This window comes from Gallus gallus, chromosome 2 (assembly GCF_016699485.2).
Source record: "Gallus gallus isolate bGalGal1 chromosome 2, bGalGal1.mat.broiler.GRCg7b, whole genome shotgun sequence".
Taxonomy (NCBI): Eukaryota; Metazoa; Chordata; class Aves; order Galliformes; family Phasianidae; genus Gallus; species Gallus gallus.
Genome location: NC_052533.1, coordinates 106,066,928 through 106,092,044, shown reverse-complemented (window position 1 = coordinate 106,092,044; position 25,117 = coordinate 106,066,928). Strand labels below are relative to the sequence as shown.

The 25,117-nt window shown below is 43.4% G+C and overlaps 1 protein-coding gene across 6 annotated transcripts in view; it reads left to right on the top strand.

Moving 5' to 3' along the window:
- GAREM1 (GRB2 associated regulator of MAPK1 subtype 1) overlaps positions 1-24,872 on the top strand; it is a 102,832-nt gene extending 77,960 nt beyond the window's left edge. For all 6 annotated transcript variants that reach the window (XM_419182.7, XM_025147918.3, XM_015282607.4 and 3 more), the window contains 3 exons: positions 8,513-9,691; positions 15,065-15,231; positions 18,211-24,872. In XM_419182.7, the coding sequence (XP_419182.2) occupies positions 8,513-9,691; positions 15,065-15,231; positions 18,211-19,123 (2,259 nt within the window). In that variant the 3' untranslated portion in view covers positions 19,124-24,872. The remainder of the gene's footprint in view (positions 1-8,512; positions 9,692-15,064; positions 15,232-18,210) is intronic.
- The last annotated feature ends 245 nt before the right edge of the window (positions 24,873-25,117 follow it).

The window sequence follows — 25,117 nt, the reverse complement described above, 5'->3', positions numbered from 1 at the left end:
TTATAGGTGTGAAACAAGATTGCTGAGGTCTGCTGTAAGTGCTCATTAGTTAATTTAGTGACACAGACTCTTGCCTTTCAGGACAGTACGGTTTTTTTACATTTATGATATTAATTAATTAACCTGAAACCGTGCAACAGAGCCTTTCATGAATGAAAACTACAGGAGAAAGATAAAACACTTGAATTTTCAGGGTGTATTTAGCCAAATGAAGGAAACAAGAAAATTCCATTTCTACTCAAGAAGATCATTATGGTCTTAGAACTGCCAGCCTTATCCACCGCCAATATTTCTCAGTGTATCTGTGTCCAAATCAAGAGCATGGCACAGTGAAATGTGCAGCTATGATTTTTGAAGAAGGTGGCTTTTCAAAATATAAAACATGATGTCTTGAGTTTAGCACCAGTATTCTCAAATCTCTTTGTCATATTTAGCAAACTCAGAATTAAGCATAGCCTACTATTATATATCGGATCCATTTTAAAAGATATTTTAGTCATGCTCTTTAATGTAAATAACAGTAATAATAATCCAGGTTTAACCTAGTTAAACAGATATCTTGGCAGTATTTCCCTTGGCTGTTCTTCCAGTTTCGTGGAAGTCTATTCCAAAGTTGTCATCTTCTAAAAAATGCAAGCAGGACTTGTAAAAGTGTTTAGTAACTATACACAACAGAATGACCTATGCTACAATTTTAGTATAACAGACATGGGGTCAAAGTGATTTGAGCGAAGGGAAGAATACAGTTGATTTCTGTCCAAAGCAGTGTGTTCGCTTAAATTAAGATTATCAGAAGTTAGCTAATCTGATACGATAAGACAAAATGTCTAAAATATCTAATGAAGCACTTAAGATGAGGAGGAATTGTGATGTCTGGGAGTTTTTTCTTATTTTAAAGAAATAATGCTGTGGATAAGTTTTGAGGAAAGAGCTGGTAGAGTTACAGAATGCCACCAGACAGTTCCTGTATGATTGTGTCTCTGTTTAGATCTGTCTGAGCATGCTATGTGCCACTGCTGTGGTTGACTCCATGCAAACCTTGTCCTCCAACTAATTCCTTTGCTGCTTAGGCAGTATATTGCAGCAAGTGCTGTAGTTTAGAGATCTGCTGCTTTCTTATTACCAAGTGTCATGACATCTTTTCTAAGAGGGAGGTTTTATTTTACTTTGTGTGCTTTCAGTTGTTAAAGAGGAAAATGAGCCACTTTACCCTAAGATAGGCCAAGGAGATGTCTTCCCTCCTACTGTTTCCCAGCTAGGCAGGCTTTCTGGGGAGTGTGCTGAGGCAGAACATTTAGGGCCTGTGGTGTATTTGAAGGAGTGCTGTAAGGCATGCCATCAAAAGCAGAGCTGGGAGTAGAAGGTAGAGTCCTGAGTACTCTTCACAGAACAGCAAGCAGGAATTTGAGATTAAACCAAATTTTTGCAATGGTTAGAACTACTTATGTGAATTTCTTTGGATGTGTGTGTGTGTCGGTACTGTGCTTGTATACCTTGTTGGTCGCCTCAGGTACCTGGGTGGCCAGCAGCATCTATGGGCACAGTAAATCCAAGTGGTCTGCTGATAAGCTAACTACCTTCAGTCAAAACCTAATCTTTTCCTTGTAGAAAATTATGAGCATTCTGTCTTTTCTTCAGTGGACAGGTATCTTATAGCCTTTTCCATGTTAATATTTCTTTTTCATGTTAATATTCAATGCATAATCACAGATAATTTTTGTTTATATAAGAGCATTACATTACAGTGATGAGGATGACCCTCTATGCTTAGAAGAAAAATCTTAAGAAAGTTTTACTACTCTGGGGCCCTAGCTTTTGCTGAAGCAGCAATAGGTTTCTGCAGTTGGATGCTGGGATTCCACACAGGTAGCAGTCTGTGTAAATACCAAGGAAGCTATTTGCAATAAGACTGGGGGGAGAAGGGGAAAGAAAAAAAAAAAAGCAAATTATACTGAGAATAATTCACAAAAAAGTTCCTGTAAGAATTAATGATATGTCTGAAAGACCATTGGACAAGCCATGAATTCCTGCTATCCAAAAATCAGCTCTGTTGTTCTTACAGGATCATTTAAATCTTCTAAGATATCATTTTTGCCTTGAAGATCTCACCCCATCTCCTTAGAGAGGCTGTAAAACTGCTGGCAGAGGATTTCCATGGTTAGAAATGTGCATTAGTTAGCTAATCCTGTAATGATTCTTTGCTATCAAAGACTTTGTTTGACTGTTGTGAACTTTTGATAGCTGATTTGTTTGATGTAGTCCTTTGATGTAAGTGAAGCAAAATTGATCTCCTGATTTGGTTGCAGTTCTGTTGATCCTAGTAAACTTTCCCCGAGTTTCCAAAAAGGACCTACTTAGAAGGCTGTAACTACACTGGCATTTTCAAGTGCTGCAACAAAAACCTGGCTGAAATCAGTCTGCGTACAGGTTTGTAGGTAATTCATTGTACTTCATCTTGAGATTGGGTGCTTCAGTCCCCTCTCCACCCTGTGCCTTTATGGTGGCCTCATGAGGCAGCCCTTCTTTAGTCTAGGAAGGTTTTTTCTTCTCTTGCACAAAGGTGGCACCTTGATGATTGAGCAGTATTGCCGTGCTATGGCTGCCTCTTTCCTCCAGAGTCTGGTGCAGTTTGCATAAGAGAGAAGTAGACCTTCTGAGTTTCTGCTCTGAAGGGAGCCTGGGTAGCAGGCTCCATCACCTCGTGCTGGCTTCATGTGCTGGCCTTCCTGGTATGCCAGCTTTCAGTGTAGTAATCAGGGCAAAGAAGCTGACAGGGAAGCATATGTAGACTACCACCAGGAGTTATAGTTGCTTATTCTGTCTTGTGAGGCTAGCATTTATAAAAGAAGAAATAGTTAACTTCCTTGAAAAAGTTTGATTATTTCTTCTTCTTACAGCTCTTCTGGTCACTCTATTTTATATTAAATAAAAATCTTTATCCACTTTCTATACCCTATGAAAAAAGATTACATTCTGGTTGGTCTGTTGGCTTTAATAGTAGGATCTGTATGCGGTAACTATGCATCAGAGGCCTGATGCATAGTTCAAAAGAAGTCCTAATTATGAATTTTTACTGGCAATGCAATGCTTGTATTGCTCTAATAAGATCTAGCAGGTATAACAAGTTGTATGAAGCCACAAATCATTTTTATAAGGAGTTCCTACATGCCCAAGTGATTAAGAACTTCTGCCTCATAACTATAACAAATTAGAACAACTGGGGCTCGAGACAGGATATTGACTCAGGTGTTATCAGAATCTATTTTTCTGAGTTAACCTTTCCTTAAGCAAAAGAAACAATATGCTTGAGTTTTCCCAAAAGAACATGTTGCCTAAATCATCATTCATCACTTTCCTGATGCCTGTCTTCTGCAGTGGATATAATTGGTTTCTGAATGGTTATTGAATTGCAAGCTGAAAACATTAGAGTGACTTAACCCCCCCACGTTTGACAAGAAGTCTGCAAACCAGCAGCCTTTCTGGTCAGCAGCCTGGCATCATTACTGAACTGTTAGTATGGATCAGTATGTGTAAAGGTGGAGAGTAGACATAGTGTGGAGTAGACTGGTTCTGGTTGTGTGGATCTTCTCTCATACTGGGAGATGTTCAGTTTGAACATCTAGTGCTTTTTTTTGCAGGACAGTGTGGCAAATGCTGTTTCTTCCACAGGGCTAGAAGCAGTGGCTATTCTCACCTATTACAAGAAAGTGACAATTGGCAAGGACAGAAGGATGAGGGTGGAATAAAGCTACAAGGTTGATTGTTTTAATGTGTAAAGCAGCACTTTAAGAGAGAACAAACAAGAAGAAAAATGTGTTTGGGAAAGGAGTTACTTCAGGATGCTCCCACGGCTAATAATTAGATAAAACCTTGTGTTTATCATGACTGGGAGATCTGGCAGTTACAGCTGCAGGTTGTTGCACTAAAATTGCCCAGTGAGGAACCTTTGTTTTAAACAGAAGATGTAAAGAGAGAGCATACACAAAATAATTAAAATGAACGTACTGTCCCACCGAGGAAAGGTTTGAAGAAAATGTGTTCGCCTTCTCTCCTCCTCTCCCCATTCCTTCTGCTGTTCACCCTTCCTGCTGCAAGGTTGTCTGTTTTCATAGCTGAAGATTCAAAGCAGGCCTGGTGAAGCCACTGAGGAGATGAGAGCATGGCTCCAACATGGGCAGAGCAGGAAGGGGAGCCAAGCAGAAAGCACAGGGCAGGCTGGAGTCACACTGGGACTTGTCAGCCCTCCTGGTGTGTTATACAGCTGAATGAAGGCTTTTTGGACCCTTTTGTAACTCTACATATTTTCCAGAATTATGAGGAGATTCCAGCAATTTGCCAGAAAAACAGATCATATATCTGTATCCATCTATAGTCTGGGCTGCCCTAACTGTCACTCTGAGATAGGGCACTATTGTCTTCTTTCTTTCATGCAGGAATTGTATGTTGTGGGATGTGCTGCCAGCAGTTCAAAGTGTCTGAAATAGTCTAGGGTTCTGTTACATCCCTGCAGTGATTTCACAGCAGGCGGTGTATGTTGCATGCTTCAGATGGTACTATAAAGACATGCAGGGGTGCTTGAAGGTATGGATCCTGTTGGGTTGGTGCTGGAAGCTTAGAGGATAGAGGGCTTGGTCTTATCCCCATCACCTTTTGGAAATAATTTGTGATTTCTCTCAGATCATTCTGTCTTTAAGCATATTTTTTTGTTTGAATCAAATCTGTTCCTAGAAGCTTCTAACCAGCAGGCATCTGTGTGTGGCTGCTTCACTGAGGAGAGGCCTCGTGGCACTGAGCTCTGCTCTCTAGTGACAGCAACAGAACACAAGGGAACGGCATGGAGCTGCTTCAGGAGGGAGGATCAGATTAGGTGTTAGGAAAAGGCTCTTCAGCAGAGGGTGGTGGGCATGGAACAGACTACCCATTGCTGTGGTCACAGCCCCAAGTGCCAGATCTCAAGAATCAAAGAATCATAGAATCGCTAAGGTTGGAAAAGACCCACAGGATCATCCAGTCCAACCGTTCGCTCTTCACCAATGGTTCCCGCTAAACCATGTCCCTTAACACAACATCCAAACGCTCTTTGAACACCACTAGGGTCGGTGACTCTACCACCTCTCTGGGCAGCCCATTCCAGTGCCTGACCACCCTTTCAGAGAAGTAGTATTTCCTAACGTCCAGCCTGAATCTTCCCTGACGCAGCTTGAAGCCATTCCCTCTTGTCCTATCACTAGTCACCCGAGAGAAGAGGCTGACCCCCAGCTCACTACAACCTCCCTTCAGGTAGTTATAGAGAGCAATAAGGTCTCCCCTGAGCCTCCTCTTCTCTAGACTGAACAACCCCAGCTCCTTCAGCCGCTCTTCCTAAGGTCTGTGCTCCAGACCCCTCACCAGCTTTGTTGCCCTCCTCTGGACACGCTCCAGGGCCTCGATGTCTTTCTTACAGTGAGGGGCCCAAAACTGGACACAGTACTCAAGGTGTGGCCTCACCAGTGCTGAGTACAGGGGAATAATTACTTCCCTGTTCCTGCTGGCCACACTATTTCTGATACAAGCCAGGATGCCATTGGCCTTCTTGGCCACCTGGGCACACTGCTGGCTCATGTTCAGTCTAGCGTCATTCAACACCCCCAGGTCCATTTCCTCTACACAGTCTTCCAGCCACTCTGCCCCAAGCCTATAGCGTTGCCTGGGGTTATTGCGGCCAAAAGAAGCATTTGGACATTGAGGCCAAAAGAAGCATTTGGACAGCACACTCAGACATAAGGTTTGAATTTGGGCAGTCCTGTGTGGAGCCAGGAGTTGGATTTGATGATCGTTGTCGGTCTCTTCCAGCTCAGGATTTTCTGTGATTCCCAGACTGCTGGGAGCCCCCTGAGGTTCATCAGAGTGAGCACAGAGCCCTGTTCCTGCCATGGGTTTAGCCCTGCAGCAGGCAGACTGGCCAGGAAGCAGCCTGCAGAAAGAACCTGGCAGGCAGATGTGGAAGTGTGGAAAGGGCAGACAGCAGCACGAGGGGCTGTAGTAGCAAGAGTAGAGCCAGCGGGTCAAGGTATGTGTTTGTTGCTGATGTTCTGCACCCAAATATTTACCTGCTATGTACTTGTTATGAATATTAACTAGTAGGTAAATGAATAACTGAATTAACCTCATGCAAGAGAGGAGTTAGCTGCCTGGACTTCAAGAACTTAAAATTTAAATTATACTTGACCTGCTGAGGTGTACCTGCAGCCTTAACTTCCCCAGAGTAAGGTTTTGTGAGTAGAAGTGAAATCAGTTGTGCAGTCTTAGACTGTTGTTTTCACTTTTCCATTCTTTGTTACCATTTTAGACAGCAACTGGTACCTTACAGATATTTGTCCAGAAGGAGCGCATGTCATTTTTCTCAGTGTCAAATTAGAACAGCAGCATTGTTTTTCTTTCGATTCAGCCATGTTTTGTCTGTTATTACACTGCTACTATATTCCAAGAAAAGGAAAGAACATTTTCCAATTATTATTTTTTTTAATTTAGAGTAATTTTGTCTTTAAACATGACTATCTGATGTCACAACCCCTGTGAAGTCAATGCCACTAACGAGCAACTGCTTTCATGACCGTGGCTCACTGTGTCACTGTGCTGGCTCAGTACCTCCTGTGGTTGCACATCTGAGTGTCCATGTTGTCCTTCAGAGTGGGCTCTTTGCAAATTGCTCAGAAGCTGTGGGTTGTCAAAGCAGCAGCTCCTGCAGTCATGGATTACAACAGCTCCCTCACTTCTGTCCCCACTGTGCAGGAGGCAAGAAGAAGCTGTAACACTGCTGTCTCGCATTAAAATGTCTGACAGTGTTGCCCAAGGAAGTCCTTTATGGGGATTCGTAGTTACTAGAAACCCACATTCTAATAGGATGTGCCCTTTCAAGAGGAGATGCGGTACTGAATGGGACACGCACAGAGCCCTGTGTCTTCAGCCCCCTCAGCTCCACTAAGGTCATGGCCTCACTAGCAGCAGTGTGAGTGTAGCACTCATTCGTTCTGAAGAGAAAATAGCAATAAGCATCATTCTGGTGTTATCAGCAGAAAAATCTGAATGCTTTCCTTTTGTGTTGCAGCTTTTCATTATATTGTCTGGCCAGCAGCGTAAACTGTGACTACTGTGTACAATAAAATCCCAGTGGTTTCCTGGATTAGGCCAATTAGAGTTTGTTTGGATAATTCAGGGCTTGAATGGCTTCCTGTCAGGAAGTGCCGAGCTGAAGCACTCCGAAGGCACACCTCTTCTGAGCTGCCTGGCCATTTGCTCCAAGAGGTTTCCAGAAGATAATAATGACTTTACAAATGCAAGTGAATTGCGGATCATGTCTTACAAGAGGAAGCATTATTTACAGCACTTCTCAATTACTGACTAATTGGAATTACAGCTCTGATTGCATGCAGTGGCTGTCCTGTGATGGTGGCCAAGTCTGAAGGCTGGAATGTGAACTTCACATAGCTATGTGGAATCTTTAGGAGTCACGTAGATGAGGGAGGGATATATTATTCTTGCTTATTTTTGGCAGCTTTTTTAAAATACGTTCAGTGTTCCTGAGCAAAGTGGTCTGTAGCAGGCCTGCAGTGGTTAGCTGAGGCACCTTCCATTAAGAATAAGTATCTGCTACTGCTGAAGAAGAACTCGTTAAGTTCTGGTTGATCCCTTAAAAAGGCCTTTCACATTAAGCCACTCAAATAGAAAGCAGAGCAGTCTTGTGCGTAAAGAGTTATTCCAGTCTTAAGGAAATAACTTCAGGAATAAATGAGCCTTGGACATCTGTTTTGCTTCTTTTTTTTTAAATTCCAGTACAATTTCTATAGTAGAAAAGCACACACATGGCTTTGCATATGTTGTTTAATCTCTTAAATTGCCATTATGATCAAAAAATGAAGAAGAAAGTCTAAAGGCAGAGGGGGAGTTGGGCGTGTGGGATAGAGCCAATATTCTTGACTTTTCCTTCAGGGAATAGATGTCATCTGTCATTCACCATAGCTGTGAAAAGGTTATATCAAAGGGATATGCTTCATTCGTAATGATGAGGTCCCCTTTCCAGCTCCCTGGGGAGATGCAGTTGGTGGGAGAAGAATGTTTGCCTCCTTCAAGAGCCTGGCAAATAAGTTAGAGCAAAACCAAGGAGAGAAGAGAAGATACCCAAGCAAATCCAGATAGGTTCTGTCATAGCAGTGTGACACAACTGGCTGTTTGAATTGCTGGGAGTTGTCCTTTATTTTAAAGTTTGTTATGTTTGTTCTCGTGCCTTCCTTGGCATTTCCAAGTGGCTGCTTCCCCTCTAGTAAGATGAAAGAATACGCAGAACAGTTAAGAAGGTTACTTGACTGAGCCTTACATTAAACTTCACATGTGTCTGATTACTCAGCTGTTCAAATGAAAACAGTTTTGTTTCGCCCAAAGTACTGCCTTTAAGTCCAATCTCATTAGGCTTGATATAATTTCTGGCGTTGTTTTCAGCGAGGTAAAAACAATTTCTTTCATTACTGTTTTACAGGTAGCTTCAGGTGAATGCAATGAGGACACTGAGGTTTACAACATTACCCTTAGTACTGGGGATGAGCTCACTTTAATGGGACAAGCAGAAATCCTTTATGCAAAATCTTCTAAGGAGAAGTCACGACTCAACACCATCTTCAAAAAAATTGGTAAACTTAATTCAATTAGCAAACTTGGCAGAGGCAAAATGCCCTGCCTCATCTGCATGAACCACAGGACCAACGAAAGCATCAGTCTCCCATTCCAGTGTAAGGGCAAGTTTAGCACCCGCAGCCCGCTGGAGGTGCAGATGCAAGAAGGTGAACACACAATTCGTAACATAGTAGAAAAAACCCGTCTGCCTGTTAATGTGACTGTGCCAAGTCCTACACCCAGAAATCCCTATGACCTGCATTTTATCCGTGAAGGGCACAGGTACAAGTTTGTCAACATTCAGACCAAAACTGTGGTGGTTTGTTGCGTCCTTCGTGGCAACAAAATTATTCCCATGCATTTTCCCTTGCACTTGGCACTTCCAAAATTTACTCTACCTGACAGTCTTGTGAAGGGGGAGCTGTGGCACGAATCCCTCATCCAGCATTGGTTTAATATATGCCAGGAACAGTTTGACATAGACGAGTATTCCCGTGCCGTGCGCGACGTGAAAACAGACTGGAATGAAGACTGCAAGAGCCCAAAGAAGAGCCGGTGCAGCGGGCACACTCACGTGCCGAACTCCCTCAGCTATGCGCGGGACGAGCTCACGCAGTCCTTCCACCGGCTGTCGGTGTGCGTTTATGGCAACAATTTGCATGGCAATAGCGAAGTGAACCTCCACGGCTGCAGGGACCTGTGTAACGAGTGGGCTCTGTTTTCTCACGATGCACTTCAGTACCAGGATTCTGGTGACAGTAGCAGCGACTACCTTTTTCCTGAGGTTGGTGAAGAGTCCATGTTTCTGCCTACGAAACCAGAACTTCCTTACGAAGAGCTGTGGTTGGACCAGGGGTCTGGAAAGCCTGGTGAGCAGCCGCTCACACGCTCGCTAAGTGAGAAGAACAAATGTGACAATTACAGAGGATCCTTCCGATCAAAGTGTGGTAGTACATCTCTTCCTGTGCCTGGGACAGTCGATGCAGCAACAAAGTCTGCGGATGTTTCCCTACCTCCACCTCCAGTGCCTCCCAAATCAGAAGCAGTAAGTCAGGGTTGCTTATGTTGGTTTGTTTCTTTTTCAGCAGATGAAGAGTTTGCTTGGGAATTCTTTAGGGGGAGGACTTCGGAGGGGGTAGAGAACATGCAGGGAAATAGGGAGAAGAGATGTGCAACTTCAGCTAACCTCATAGCAACTGTAAGTCACATCCTAAAAATCATCCAGGTATATTTAGTATAACTGATCTAGTAGCTTAATCCTGATACTTCAGGTGACATCATCTCTCCACGTGTGCTCTGTTTTCTCATATTTTCTGTGGCTGAAGTGTGTGGGATACGAACCCACTTGGAACTGCCACAGGTCACCTTAGTGTGTGTGTGTCTTCCATTAACAGGCCCTAATATTAAGGGCAGCTAGAATTTTTACATTTGAAATGTGTTTTTTTAATGAGAGATCATCTTTTCTGATGCAACTCAGTGGCAAATTTTGGGGATCATTAGGTTCATCACCCTCAACCAGACTTCATGGGGTGATTATTTAGCTCTGCTTTGGTAGTGTTTATTGAAAGAATTTATGCTTAAGTATAACCTCTGCAGCAGAGTTTAGAAATGAGCCTTTTAGAAGACTCAGTTTTAAACAGAGTGAATTCTGTCTGAGGGTTTCTGATGAAAACTCTTGGGAGAAATCACTTTTCCAAACCTGAATTGTTTGAATTGACTTCAGAAACGAAATTACAAACATATTTTTTCTGCAGGAGCTCATGTGGGTTGGGTGGAAAGTCCACCCATTACACGGTCCCTCGAGGTAGTCCTACGCATTATTTAAAAAAACAGAGGAAAAAAAGAAAACTTGCCCAGGGAGGAGTGGCTTTAGAGAGAACTTTAGAGAGAACTTTAGCAAGGTCAAGTGATACGTAGTTGATTATGTTATTATTTAACAAATCAATTAATCCTTTTGCAGGTTTTTAAAAATGAAATTTAATTAAGGAAAGCGTCCTTCTTGCAAGTTGAGCAATGTTTTCAAAACCGTGGCTGCACAGTAAGCTGGGGCTCATCCGAAACCAAACTGCAGCACATGATGGTGATCCCTCTGCCATTGCCATCTTCCTGTCTCAGCAGCGTTGGCAGGAGCCTTTCCATCATGAGTCAGATCACAGCCTGGTTAAAAACTGACCGGGTTGAAAACTATGATTTATTTCTTTGTGCTAGGTCAGCTTTTGGTGGATTAATGTGCTGCTACACAGCCACTAGGGAGGTGCTGTGAGGGGAGAGAGAGAAGGCATATGCCGGCACAGGTGTGAAAAGCCCAACTGCAGCCCTTCAAAATTTTCCCAAAAAGCAGTCACGGCAGCTTCAGCAAAGACAGGAAAGTCAAGACATTACGTATTAGCACAAGGTGTGTTTACGTGTTATGTCTGAGTGCTGGAACCCATGAGCACTTCCTTGCCGTCAGGGTCAGGTATGCACCGAAGCTTTGTCCAAAGTGTTTTGGAGAAGTGCCCACTGCACTGTATCAGGATGAGCTGCGCTAATGTAAACCGGCACGGGGCTGCTCCCACCCTTCTCCCCTCATCCGCATGGGCTTGGCTTTCCTTTTGTGCTGGTTCTGGCACTCCTGTGCCTGGGCAGGGAGCCAGGTCTGGATGTGGAAAACGATTAGTTTCCTGCTGATTTCTGTGAGCCAGACCGCTTCAGTGCAGGGCTGGAGCCGAGGCAGGGGGAGGGTGAAGAGGAAGACTGCTGTCACAGTGGCCAAGGGAGAAGGGAATGCCGTGTCCTTGAGGCCCACTCGGCCTGGGTACTGAGAGGAGTAGACACAGCTGTCCCCCACGTCATACCTCAAGGACCCTCATGGAATAGAGTCCCTTCTGGGGACAGCAGTGTGGCCTATGGGGGACATGTGTGTGTTTTGCCTTTTATTATCAGCTTGAGAAACGTGCGTTTTTGTCATGTCCGTCGTACCAGGGCTGAGGTAATGCGCCCGCCTGCTGTCAGCAATTTCAGCGTGGCTTCCTAACCATGCAGGAGAACTCATTTCTGCTAAAGCTATTAGATTGCCTTTAGAGGTGGGCAGGGTGTAACCTCGTGAAAAATAAAAATAAAAAATTGCCTGTCTGTAGATGGGATAATGGTTTAGAATCAGTTCTGTGGCTTCCTGGAACAGCTTTGGAATGAGTCTCAGTGACCGGCCGAGCTCATCAGTGGGCTGGGGCTGGCCGAGATGCTTGCATGCTTTCCATGTAGGGTATTTATAGAATAAGTGGATCTCGGTAGCTGCTGGTGAACATGAGGTTTAGTCATCACATCCCCTGGAATGATATTCCATAGTGTTTCTGGCAGGCAATTGTGTTTTTGCATGCACTAAATTTAAAGTGTGTGTGTAGGAGCTGGTTGTAGGAGAAAAGGACGTTCAGGTGTTTCAGAAGCTCTTCTGTCTTTTTTTCTCACCCACGGGGCAAAACTTTCTGATGCAATGTGTATTTTCTAAATACCTTTCAGAAAATCAAAGTAGCATGAAGGAAAAGGAGAAAGAAAATGACCTCTGAATTAAGGCCTGTAAATCAGAAATTGCTTTGGTCCCAGAACACTAATTTGCATAATATCAGGGGCTGTTTTCCTGATTGATTTACAGCGTGCCCAGATGGAGTGTGCCGGAGGCTGGTGCTCCTGTAGGCTGCGTTATGCTGGTGGCAGTGCTGGTAGCGGGGGGGTTGGGTTGACACCAGGGCCAGGGGCACTTGCACGGGTGGTATCGCCCCAAGAGAGATGAGTTGCAGTGCTTCCTAAAATCCTTGCAGCACCTCATGCCGTCAGGAAGAGGTCACCGTTAGCAGGCTCACCATGGGAAGGATTGTTTGAGTGTGGGAGGAGATCTCCGGGGGCTCTCATTGCAAGTGCACTTTATCTCTCCCTGGCAGCCTTGTGGCATTTAGTGCTGCTGGGTGAAAGAGCGTTTCTTCGTAACAGCAGCAGTCACCAAGGCAGACGCTGTGTCACACTGCCACTCTTCCCCTCCTCTCCCACACTGCTTCGTAGCTGTTCTCCCCACGAGCACAGATCTCCTGCAAAGTTTCCCCGTGCTCCTGTCGGTTTAATGTGCAAAATCTCCTTTTGGTTCCTCTGCTGTGTTTCCCCAGAGCTGTGGCTGGCAGCTGTAATCGCAGTCTTGTGACAGGGACCAACTGGGACTGCAAACTGGTGTTATTTACGGCCCACTTCTGATCTGCAATCTAGGTCAGCAGAGGAGCTGGGTGTAGTTAGCTCTGCCAGTACCTTTGAATGCTGGTATTCTTCCCAGGAAAGAATTTCTATAACTCCATGACCGTCTGCTGTGCCCCAAGAGCTCCCCTGAATGGTCTGTGACCCCCACGGCTGCGTGTTCCATGGCATGCAGTATTAACTTTGCCTAGTCTGACTTGGGAAGAAAAAAAAATATGAAGTCCTTATGCATCCTTGGGGCACAGCACTAAAATGGTTGAAGAGTTTTATGCCTGAATTCAATAACAAACATGAATAAAATTGATTCCTTTTTTTTTTTTTTTCCCTAAAAGAGCAAATAAGAACCCTTAGAGCAAGATTTATTTCAGTATTTTATGCTGTCAGGCATTTCCTGTAATTTTGTCTTGTTCTGAATTAGGGAAAAATGTACTACAATGTCCCAGTCCCCGATTTTCCATTTTACTTTAGTACTAAATGGGTTGTTGCATTCTGAATGCACTGAAGTGGATTGCAAAAGGTTCCACATTTATTTTGTTTTTAAATAAATTAAATCACTTTAATTGCTAATTATGTGTTGCAAAACTGCTAAGATAACTTTTAGTTCTGCAGCGTTGGTAAATTTAAAAATAAACTAAGTTTCAAACACAAAGGGAATTTTTCCTATTCTGGTGCATACGAGATGATTTCAAATGAGGAGGACATGGAGATCTGCTGCTGTCTTGGGGAAGCGATGAGTCCTCAAGAAGCTTGCCTGGCAGCCTCATTCTCAGCAGCCTTGCACATCTCAGCCCCACCAAGTTGCTCTCCCTTGTATGTCCTGATGAGATTAAGGTCTTAGCTCCATCATTTTTCCAATGGAGCTCTGTGTTGGTATGTCGCTCCTCCCTAGGCAGGACCAAGCTAAATTTTACATAAATAGTGCTATGGTCATGTGTTCTAAGCTGAAAAGTTGACTGCAATGAGTAGACCTGTTGGCTTTGTTCCTAGTGTTTAATATCAAAGTCAGCTCTGAGGAAACATAGGCTAAAGAAGACATGCTGTATTTTTGTAATGCAACTCATAAGTGGTTTTTGCTTTATGCCCAGATCTATCCTTGTAGTCCCCCACCCATTTCATTTGCATTACCAAAACCGTCTGCTGCTACCCTAATCCTAGAAGCAAGATTTGTGTGGCTTGTAACAAGAGGTCCTTCTGCTTGTCATCTACATGGATGCATTACTTTAACAGCTTTTTCTGCTCCACACTTTCTACCTTCTACATTTTGTAGTTAACCGTACCGTGGACTACTTTGACATAAGGACTGAAGCTCCGTATTTGAATTCCAGCATCCAGATAGCTAGAGCATTCCGGTCTCCCAGTCTGAACTCAGGGTGTGGTCCATTCATAGTTTGTACACACACATAGTTTGTACACATGGGGAGAAAAAAAAGGGGAGAAGGGGATTTTTTGTTTGTAATTTACCTATTGAAAAACAGCTCCACATATCTGCCTTGTCAAGTCTGGCAATAGAAGTATACCATGAAATATATTGAGGAGAAGGAGCATGGCCAGTGGTGCCGTGGCCTCTGCTGGGTAGCCAGCAGGAAAGGATGGATCAGTAGCCACCGAGGTCAGTTCTGTTTAGTGCTTTCCTGCAGATAGTTATGCCCTTCATGCATCTGGTAAATCTACAATGTGCGTACTGTTCCAGGGGGAGGAAAGGAGGGAATTATCCTGGAGCTGGATGGTGAGTATCACTGGTGAAGTAAGTCAGGAAACGTCAAAGTCTGCTGAGATCTTTTCATTACATAAGCTTGGTTTATTACATCTAAATAAACAACACTAATGGAGTTTGAGCCTAATGAATTGCTTCTTACAGAATATAAAATATCTGGAACAGTCTGTCTGGTTTTGTACGTTACTGGAAGGTTCTTTTATACAGTTTCATTGTTCCTTCTTTTTAAATGAGTGGATCTCAAACTACTTCAAAGCACCCCAAAAAGATTGGTAGTAGCTCTACTGGTAGCAAAGCATTCTTTTGTCTTTCTTGTGACAGCCACATAGTGTTACAAATGTATATACTTAGCATCGTTTCTCTCTTCCCCTCCCTTTTTAATTATTTCCTTTCACAGAATAAGCCTGAACCAGATGTGTTCCATCTGTTGGAGAGCGCTGTTGCCCGAGTTTTCTGGCTGCTTACTTGTATGTCCTTTTTTTACAGGTAAAAGAGGAATGCAGGCTCCTGAATGCTCCCCCCGTCCCACCACGGAGTTCAAAACCATCTTCCACCAGTCCTTCCATCCCTCCTCGCACAGTCAAACCTGCACGACAGCAGACGCGCTCTCCTAGCCCTACTCTGTCCTACTATTCTTCGGGACTGCACAACATGTATGTTATTATATAGGACATAGCAATTTGTATTAAATACCTACCGCTATAGGTAATCTCACCGTAAGATGGCAGAGACTGTTTGACTGGAAAATCCTGTGCTGTTCTGTATAATTCTTAAATGCCTTGAATCTTCAAACCAGATAATCTCAAAGCTAGTTTTCAAGTGGAATTTCAGTCTCACATGCATGTAGTGCTACCTGCTCTTGATAACTGGGAGCATAGAAGGGTGTGGTAATCCAGAAATATTTTGTGCCAACCAAATGTGAACCTACAGGTGAGTATGATGGAAAGCATTGAAGCTGGAAGACACCACTGAGCATGAAGTGAGGAAAAGGCAAAATGGATCCAGGCGGCTTGTGGATCAAACCCACTTCAGCACAAACTTAAACCACAGACTGGAAAATCTATTTAGGCTAGTAAGAAGTTGACGCTGGATTTTGAACTACCTGGCTGCATACCTTTTCTTTGCAATGCAATGTTTTCCTTTGGCTTTAGAAACTGAGTATGTCTTTTGAAATTTTACCTCCTTTTTGACTTGGATGTCTTGCTGCCATGAATTTTTGTACCTCTTCAGCTTTGTTGCTAAGAAAGTTCCAAGGTACTGCTTGAGTATTATGGATTGATCGGAAATGCCGCTGAAATTGTTTCTGTCTAGATGCAATGGTATAATAACTCCTGGGGTTGCCTTTCTAAGCCGTACTGCACATTTTCAGCTTAGTGTTGTGTATCTGGCAGTGATCACTCTAGATCAAGGCTACTCATTTATTTTTCTGGAAGCCTATTAAGTAGATCTGTCAAGGTCTAACTCTGTAGGAGATTAAGCACAAGACCTCCCACAATTTGGAGCTTACCAAATGCTTTTCTTTCTTGATAGCTAACAGTACATCTGTCTCCCAAGAAAGCAAAAAAGCAGTGAGTAGTTTATCATGCAGGTGACTTGTTTGTCTGGGACTTCACGAAATTCACATGAAATTAATCTACAGGTTGGCTCCATACCGGGTATCTCCATTTTGGTATCATTGATCTGGCGCTGCTGAAGATGCTGGTGGGAAATAGACATCATGTGGAGTAACCAGATTACTGGTGAACTTACTATTCAAATTCTGACATTTTGATCTTATTTTCTGGATCATGAAGGGTTGCAACTAGTTTTTGAACAAACAGGAAGAATGTGATTTCTCCTTTTTGACCCATTAAACCACGTAAATTGGAGGTTTTTCTTGCATCCTTTGGCTCTGAGTCTCGGCAGGTTAATTTTAGTGCAGTATGAGTAAGGAAATGGTTTGTGAATATTTTATTAGTTTTCGTTAATTCTGTTAATCTTTTGAACTTCTGAAATGTTAATCTTTTAAATGTTCCTATTTCTAATATTGGATTAGACAGCAGAAGCGGGGTCAGTGTAATTCCTCTGTATGGTGAGTTGTTCATAACACCTTGTTGACTGTCTACTCTGAGTTAGATAGTGTCTAGATTTTTGGAAAAATGTTCTTCAGTAAGATGACCAGTTTGAAGGTATATCCTTGATGAAAATGGTTTTTTGTTGTTGTTGTTTTTTTTTTTTTTTTTTTTAAGTGTGGCATTGTTATAATCCAACTGTTTTTACTGGTAGTTTTGTGCAGGAAAAAAAAAAGAAATATTTGGAGATCATTGAGTGGGAGAGCAAGTTGTTAGAGAGGAAAACTGCGATGAAGTTTAGTTTAATAACTGCTTTTTCAGTGATGGAGATTAGAATTGGATTTATGCATCTACCTTTTGCTAAGCAAGTCCAGGTTGGCTTCCTCTCTAACTCACTGTAAATGCATGGGAAGTATTTTTCTGTGGCAGTCTGTTCAAAACTGTGTCCTATTCAAAAGCTGCCTCCCTCCTCAAACAGTTTTCATTGAGCTGCCACAGAATTATTGCCTATTTTCTTTCTTGAGTAATTAGTTTCTAAGAGAGAGGTGAGTAATTAAAACAATTATTTCAACTGTTGGTTTCCCTCTGCTGTATTAGGTAAGGATTTTATAAGTCTGCTAATTGTTTTTGCCGTGTTCTGGCTTAATTGGCCAGAATTCCAAACATCAGCCAAATCCTTCAGACTCTCTTTTAAAAAGTGGCATAAAAGCAGAGAACATTCACTTCTGGTAACGGATTGTGTGTATTTGTTAGCATCTCAGTCTTTTGGAAAGGCCTGGATATAAACAGTCAGTTTCCTTGGACAGGCTGAGTTTGATTTACTGCCTGGAAGTAGGTCAGGGTAACTTTCTTTAGGTGCCTTTGAAAAGCAAGGGCTTTATATCAGAACTTTTTAAAGATAGGAACAAGCAATTTGCTGTGGCATCAGTTTAAAACCTGGTATTTCAATGAATACAGCTCTGTCTACTTACCCTGCCAGGTAAAAATCTTCCTTTGGCAGTAAGCAATAATTTCTTCTGTGTTATTGTACTGTACACTGGTGCAATGCCATAGCAAAGGAAAATATTGGCCCCAGAAGGGCTTTTGATCATCACTTATGTCTACCAAGCTTGTACCTACTGCAGTGGTGACCTGCCTCTGTTATGAGTTTTTACATACTGTGACGCATCTGTGGTGTTTAAAAATACAATACAGGATTAGAAAATCTTCTAGTATGCATGAAGCTATTTGCTTACCATGATGATGTCCCTCAGGAATTTAACAGTGAAAATCTGAATATTTGGGAGATGACACAAAACTGAATTGAGACATCTGTTTGTGTTTTTTTTTCTGAGCTTAAAGAAGCAAAACAGGAATCTTCCTCGTGAGGCTTTTGGGTATATCAGCATCTCATCAGGCTTGTAGAAAAAGAACCATCAATGTTTGTATTGCTAATTCAAATCTGAAACGTTCTGACAGCAGAAAAAAAGATTCTTTCCTTATGACAACTACCAACTACTTTCTGATTTTGTAAAATGATTTATGAATTTATTCACACTTTACTTTCGTGCTAACCATATCCTTTCTGCTTTGTTCCTTAAGCAACGTCACAGAGAGTGACAGCACGAACCCAGCTGAGAGCAGCACGCCTGTTTCATGCTACCCTTGTACCATGATGAAAACCGAATCCAAAGAGCCTGAGAACACAATGCCTTTTGGAAGCCCCTCAATTGAAGCTCTGCCTTCCAGATTATCTTGGCCAAATCATTTTTCAGGAACTACGGAAGGCCAGAATAGGAGCGATTTCCTGCTTGATCCAAGCAGGAGCTACAGTTACCCCAGACAGAAGACTCCGGGCACGCCAAAGAGAAACTGTCCAGCACCTTTGACTTTTGACTTCAATGGGTGTGAGCTCCCTGTGGGGTACTCCCAACTGTCCCCAGCAGAGTTCAGCAACATCTCCAACTGTCCGAAGTCAGCAAGTTACTCTCTAGACTGCACTGATGAGAAAACTCTGGGAGACAGCAATGCAAAGCAGAGTCATTCTTGTCCTGCCTTACCTCCTCGGGCACCAAAGTCAAGCGAAGAGAAACAAGTTACAGACATGTGTCCTTTGCCACTAAAAATAGATGGTGCCGAGGAGGAATCAAAAACTGATTCTCCAGACCTCCTGGAAGATCAATATCTGGTTAAAAAGGGCATGCAGGATACGTTCTCTGTGTCTTATCCCTTCTCATCTCCCCTCCACCTCCAGTTAGCGCCAAGGTCTTGTGGGGATGGCTCTCCCTGGCAGCCACCCACAGACCTTTCTGGACTCTCGATAGAGGAAGTGTCTAAATCGCTGAGGTTTATTGGTCTGTCAGAAGATGTCATATCATTTTTTGTTACAGAGAAGATTGATGGCAATTTACTGGTTCAGCTAACGGAAGAAATCCTGTCAGAAGACTTTAAGCTAAGCAAATTGCAGGTTAAGAAAATACTACAGTTCATTAATGGCTGGCGGCCCAAGATGTGATGCTGACTAGTTTTTAGTGGAACTGTATGAGATGTGCTAGAGGCGCTTCAGCTAATACATCACTTCCTGGTTTTTGCACTAAGAGCCCTTCCTGTAAATAGTAGTAGAAGAATTCTTAACTATGCAGATAAAAGTTTTTGAGTGGTGAGCGGTGGTTTTTTTTGTTGGTTTTTTTTTGTATGTCAATAATAATGGTAGAGAATCAGCAGAGGTGTGCCTTGTGCATCCCTGAATGTTCAACAGCTGCTAAAAACTGGACACTAAGGGAACTTTCACTCCGTACTCTATTAAGACTTAGTCATATTTATTACTGAACAATTTGATGCTGAAAGACACACACACACACACCAATCCAGTTTACAGTTTTGAGTTAACTGCAAAAAAAAATGTATTTCTTATGGGAATATTTCTTCAAATAATGTTTGACAACATGCTGTGACTTTTTTTTCCTTTTCTGTTAACAATAAGCATGGTCAGAGACAGAAAAACGTGGTTTTGACACTACATCTGAAAACGTTAAGAATTGCTGTGAAGTGCCACTAATAACACTACTCTTGCAGCTTGTTTTTATTAACAGTGTCTTCATGATTACCTGTAATGTGGGTATGTTTTCCACCTTACTTTCAGAGAAAAGAGCTTAGTTCAGTGCCCAAAGGGGAGGGAGAAGGGGAATTTTCCTACTGAGCCACTCTGCCCTGGCCAACTAAACTTTATAACCTGTAGATTTCAAAAGTTGCTTTTTAGTCAGATAGCTGCAGTCAGTGGCATGACTTGGGGTCATGCAGCTTTCTTATGTGAAAGGCAGCTCCCTGCACAAACCCTATCCTCAGTGGCTCCAGCCCCTCACAGCCACCAGCACATCTGTCTGAGCAGCCTGGTAGCTCAGCCCTTCCATTTGCCTTGCTCTGCCCAGAGGAAACCCATTACGTTTCCTCCGTTGTTGTTACCATCATCTGAAAATGTGCTGTGCTATTCTTGGAGTCAGATCTGTGTGGGAAGGTGATAGTACTGCAGGATGCCTTTGAAATAAAACATTGGTGAGGTGCAGAGAAACAGGAGCAGTGCGTGCCATGCAGATAAGAAGAGGCCAAGTGAGAGTTTGGGCCATGCCTCAGGAAATGCTTGCGATGCTTAAGTTCACCTCTCTCATTTGCAGTGGGCTAGGAAAATGTGAGTGTCAAAGGGAGAGGGACTGTAGCTTCATTGACATATGCTAACTCAACTGCCCAGTCACAAAAACTTGCTGCAATAGATGCCACGCAGAAGTAGCAGCAAAAAGTGAGCTCAGAGATGGGAAGGGGGCATGAGGCTGCCCCTGGACACCTTTTGAATTGAAGTGTGGAAAGTTAGAAGTAGGATTGACTACTGGTAGTCCATTGCTGAGTTCTTGACATTGGCAGAGCTCTAAAAAATGTCTAAATAACTTCCAGATTCCGAGATCCCCTGCCTTCATAGTCACAAAGGAAGGATTTGTGGAGGTCCTCGGGAAAGCCTGTAGAGCCCATCCTCAACACTGCGTGCCCAGAACCCTCTGGTAGCCAGAGCCAGAGATGCTGGAGCAGCTTCACCAGACACAGAGCAGAGTGCTGCCTGGAGTGACCATCACCTGCCTCTCTGTCCCTTCTGAAGGACAAAGAGCATCTTTCAAGGCACATCATGGGAGCATGAGGAGAAAATACAGAGCAGGGGCAAAAATGGGAGACTCGTTTTGCCTCGTTTTCCTCAACAAAAATTGACTCGTTAAACATTATTTGCAAAGGGAGCTTTCTGTTGCCTGGGCAAATTTCATGTCATGTTTCTGTGCTGAAGCCAAGATGCATCCTTGGTCCTGCAGTAATACAGTTAGAAACCATCAGTTTCTAACCAGAGAATGAGGCCTAACTGCGTGTGGGTAGTAAAAGGCAGTGAGCCAAAACATATCCCTATAGAAAAACCCAGGAATTCATCATCTTTCTCTTCTGTGTTAATGTATTGACGTTTAGAACAGATCAGTAACTTCTTCTGAGTGCATTTTAATTCCTGTCCTAAAACATTTTAACTGCGGTTAAGACTAAATTGAATTAGAGCACTGGTCAGATGCGTGTGCTTGTTGGTAGGCACAGGCAAATTCAAGTCAGTGCTTTTTGACCCTCATTATGTCAAAAGAACATCCATTTGTTACAGGCGAAGATTTTAAATATTGAGTACCTCTCTTTGGTTTTGCTTGGCTTGTTAATTCTGGGTGAAAAAGCGAATGGTTTCTCTCCTAGAGCTGCAATCTTGATGGTAAATGTTTCTAATTGCTGTCCCTGATAAAATAGTGTTCCTTGACTACAGATGGATATCTGCCATGTTTCTGTGCTTACCTGCTTGGAATGTGTTTTTTGGTTTTTTTCTTGTAAAAGAAGCCTGATGGAATCTGCTTTCATAAGTTTGCTGCATTAACATCACGTATGCACAGACCAGAATAGAACTGGCCTGTAGAAAGGCACAGAAATGTGCAGTGATTTCAGAAGCGGATCTTATGTACAGAAGTACAGCTAAAACCTCTTTAATTGCAAACTTGCTACTGATGTCCTGCCAGTTGTCTTATTCTGGCTTAGCACTGCTTACTTATTTTTATGCATAATATGTTAGCGTTTGACCTTTACTGTAGCCCAGAGCAGCCCATCACCTTCACTTTCCAAACCTTTTATAGCAATTCATGCATTCCTAACCTTTGTGTAAATTAGAGGGCTGCAGCATCGAGCCACTGTGTGCATGCCCAAGCAGGGCAGAAGCATTTGTGGCTGGTGAAATCAGGAGAGGAAAGAGCAAACTGTACAGCTGGGGTGTCATGACTCACTTGGACGTAGATATAGGCAGCCAGCACAGGGCAGTGCTGATGATCACAGAATCTCCTTTCCTCCTGAGCTGGTTGGTCGCCTTGTGTTGTTGTAGCAGGTACGCTTTGTGTGTTTGAAGGTATGATTTAAGAGGCACTTAATGACTTACACACACGTGCGTGTTGCCGACATGTTTTTGATCTTAAATAGGATACGGACTGTGTCCTCGTTAGTGTTAGCCAGATTTGTTAAATACCACTGAGTTGATAATGGTATTAAAGACTCCAGTTTGTCATTGGCAAGAGGTACTACCTTCTTTCCTCACCACCCACGGCCCCAAGGCCTAAATGTGCGTTTGCTTACATCCATACTGGGAACCTGAGCAGTACTGGGGCCTGGGCCCCTCGTGGACCCCCTCACTGCTGAGCTTTTGGCATGGACACGTGCATGGCTTTGGTGCAGGCCTAGCTCTGAGGAAGCAGTGACTGTTCCCAGGAAGCAAGGTGGATGAAACCAAGCCACGGCCTGGGGGGCAGCAGAGTTGATCTCTTGGTTTGGAGTTTGACCAGGCTGATGTGAGATGTGCTGGGTGTCCTTGGGATCCAAGATTGGGTTCTGGTCCATTTTATCTGCTAATAGCAAGGGATCTATTTTGTTCAGAGAATGCACGTCATGTCAGAGTGAGCCTAAAATAAAACTTTTTGGAGGTGCTCTGCTAATATTGGCCAGTCCTAACTTTGGGTTCCTTCCTGCTGTTATTTAAATGCAAGGCCTCTGATGCTTATTTAGCTAGCGGAGTCTGAAGTAGTGTGTTACCACTGGGGATCTTGTTTGTCTGGGGATTTTGGCAGCAAAAATTCTGGCCTCTCATTATGTATAGAATTGTCTCTTGACACTGCACCGGGAAATACATCCTTTCTATGCAGCATTCATGTGGCAAAGCATTGATGCTGCCTTCAGCTGTGAAAGCTTCTTTCTAGCACAGGTGCTTCTTCAGAATGGAAACAGAATTGGCAGGAGGAGGGATGGGAGAAAACTTGAGAGGAAATGCTGGTTTCCTTTAAGCACTCACTGTGTCTAGGATTAAGATTGTTCATCATAGAATGATAGAATGGATTAGGTTGGAATGAAACCTTAAGGATCACCTAGTCCCAACCCCGCTGCCATGGGCAGGGCTGCCACCCACCAGCTCAGCTGCCCATGTCCCCCTTCCAACCTGGCCTTGAGCATCTCAAGGGATGGGGCATCTGCAACCTCTCTGGGCAACATGTTCCAGTGTCCCTCTGAGTAAAGAATTTCTTCCTAACAACTAACCTAAATCTCCTGTCTTTTAGTTTAAAGCCATCACCTCTTGTCCTGTCACTATCAGACCATGTAAAAATTTGTTCCCCTCCTGCTTGTAAGCACCTGGCAGGTACTGGAAGGCTGCAGTGAGGTCTCCCTGAGCCTTCTCTTCTCCAAGTTGAACAAGACCAACTGTCTCAACCTTTGTTCATAGGAGAGTTGCTCCAGCCCTCTGATCTTCTCATGGCAATGCTCTGGACCCACTCCCAACAGTTTTGCATTCTTCTTGTGCTGGGGGCTCCAGGCCTGGACATACTACTCCAGGTGGGGCCTCACAAGGGCAGAGCAGAGGGGGACAATCCTCTCCCTCTCCCTGCTGGCCACCCCTCTTTTGATGCAGCCCAGGATAATGTTGTTCTTCTGGGCTGCTAGAGCTCACTGCTAGCTCATGTCCAGCTATTCATCCACGAGGACCCCCAAGTCCTTCTCTGCAGGGCTGAGACCTTCGCCAGCAGGGCTTCTCTGCAGTGTTGTATTGCTGCCTGGATGGCTAACCAAAGTTGAGTTGAAATCAACTCAAAATGTGTATTTGCATTCTTGTTGTATTGTAAAAATTGCCTACAGCTAGAAATTTGGAGACAGAAAACATTTGGTCCCTCCAAAATTACAAGGAAAATGTGTCTTGAAGTGCTCTTGAAGCTAGAAGCACGGGTTTGAAGCAAATCTGCATCATGGTTTTTTGTTTTTTTTATCTTTCCCAATACAACAGTTTTATTTGCCACTTTAACTGACTTTATTCCACAACAGCTTTCCAAGAAAAAGGAGTGTAAATAGCAATACTGTTTCAGAAACAGCATACTTCCAATCTGTCTGTAAATACTTGAAGTGTTTTCTCCTGTTTTCTTCTTGAACTGACTCCTCAAGTTACCTCCCTGCTCCACAAAGCGTGCTGGCACCAACCAGCTGTGTGCAGGGGCCGGGGGCCAGGCTGCCTCAAACCAGGTCGGGGCGAGGGCTGAGCACGCTCCCCTGCCTCATCTCCTCGATGTCCAAAAGCTGCAGCGTGCCCACGTGCAAAATGGAAGGTACGAATGAAATGGTAATCCAAGCGATGCTTTTAGTTGCGGTGTTAGGGGCGTCAGGGCAGCAAGGAAATTCGGGCTCCTTGTTGAGACCTAGCAATAAACGATTCTTTGTTTGTTATGTCTTAAACTCCTGTTCATCCAGGAGTTGCTCGGACTTTACCATTTCTGTGCATAATAACCAAATGTTCAGAGCAAAAATCTACAGAGCGATTCTCTGGACTTGGACAATCTTCTGAAGTATGTTAAAAGTAAGTGTTAGTTCGTTCGTAGCTCTTTAGATTCACTTTGGGTAGGTCAAAAAAAAAAAAAAGAAAAGAAAAAAGTAACATTTGGGGAAAAAAGAAAATAGAAAAAGAAAGAAGAGCCCCCAAACTTCAGCTTGGTGCATTTCCGTTACGAAACAAAGCGTGGGTTTTGTGGAAGCCCTGTGCTGTCATGGGCGTTTGTCTAAAAGGCTGAAGGCGGATTGTTATTTAAACCAGGTGCAAATAAATTTCCTTGTAATGTATATGAACAAATCTTAACTGCGTATTGTAAGTATATAAACTGTATATTAAAGACACTATTTTCATGATACTTCTAGTGTGTACGGGATTTGTTGTACCAGAGTGGCTGGGTTGCACATGCTCCCTAGAATTGTGGCTTTTCATTCACTAATTTCATTTCAATTAACTCCGTGTTCATCTCAGTGTAGGTCAGAAATAACCACCTCCCAAACACCGCATTCACAGAATAAGAAGGGGAGAGATGAGGAGAGCCATCAGGCTTCTGTCCTTGACCTCTCGCCACACATCATTGGATTTCTCCATCCTGTAACTTCA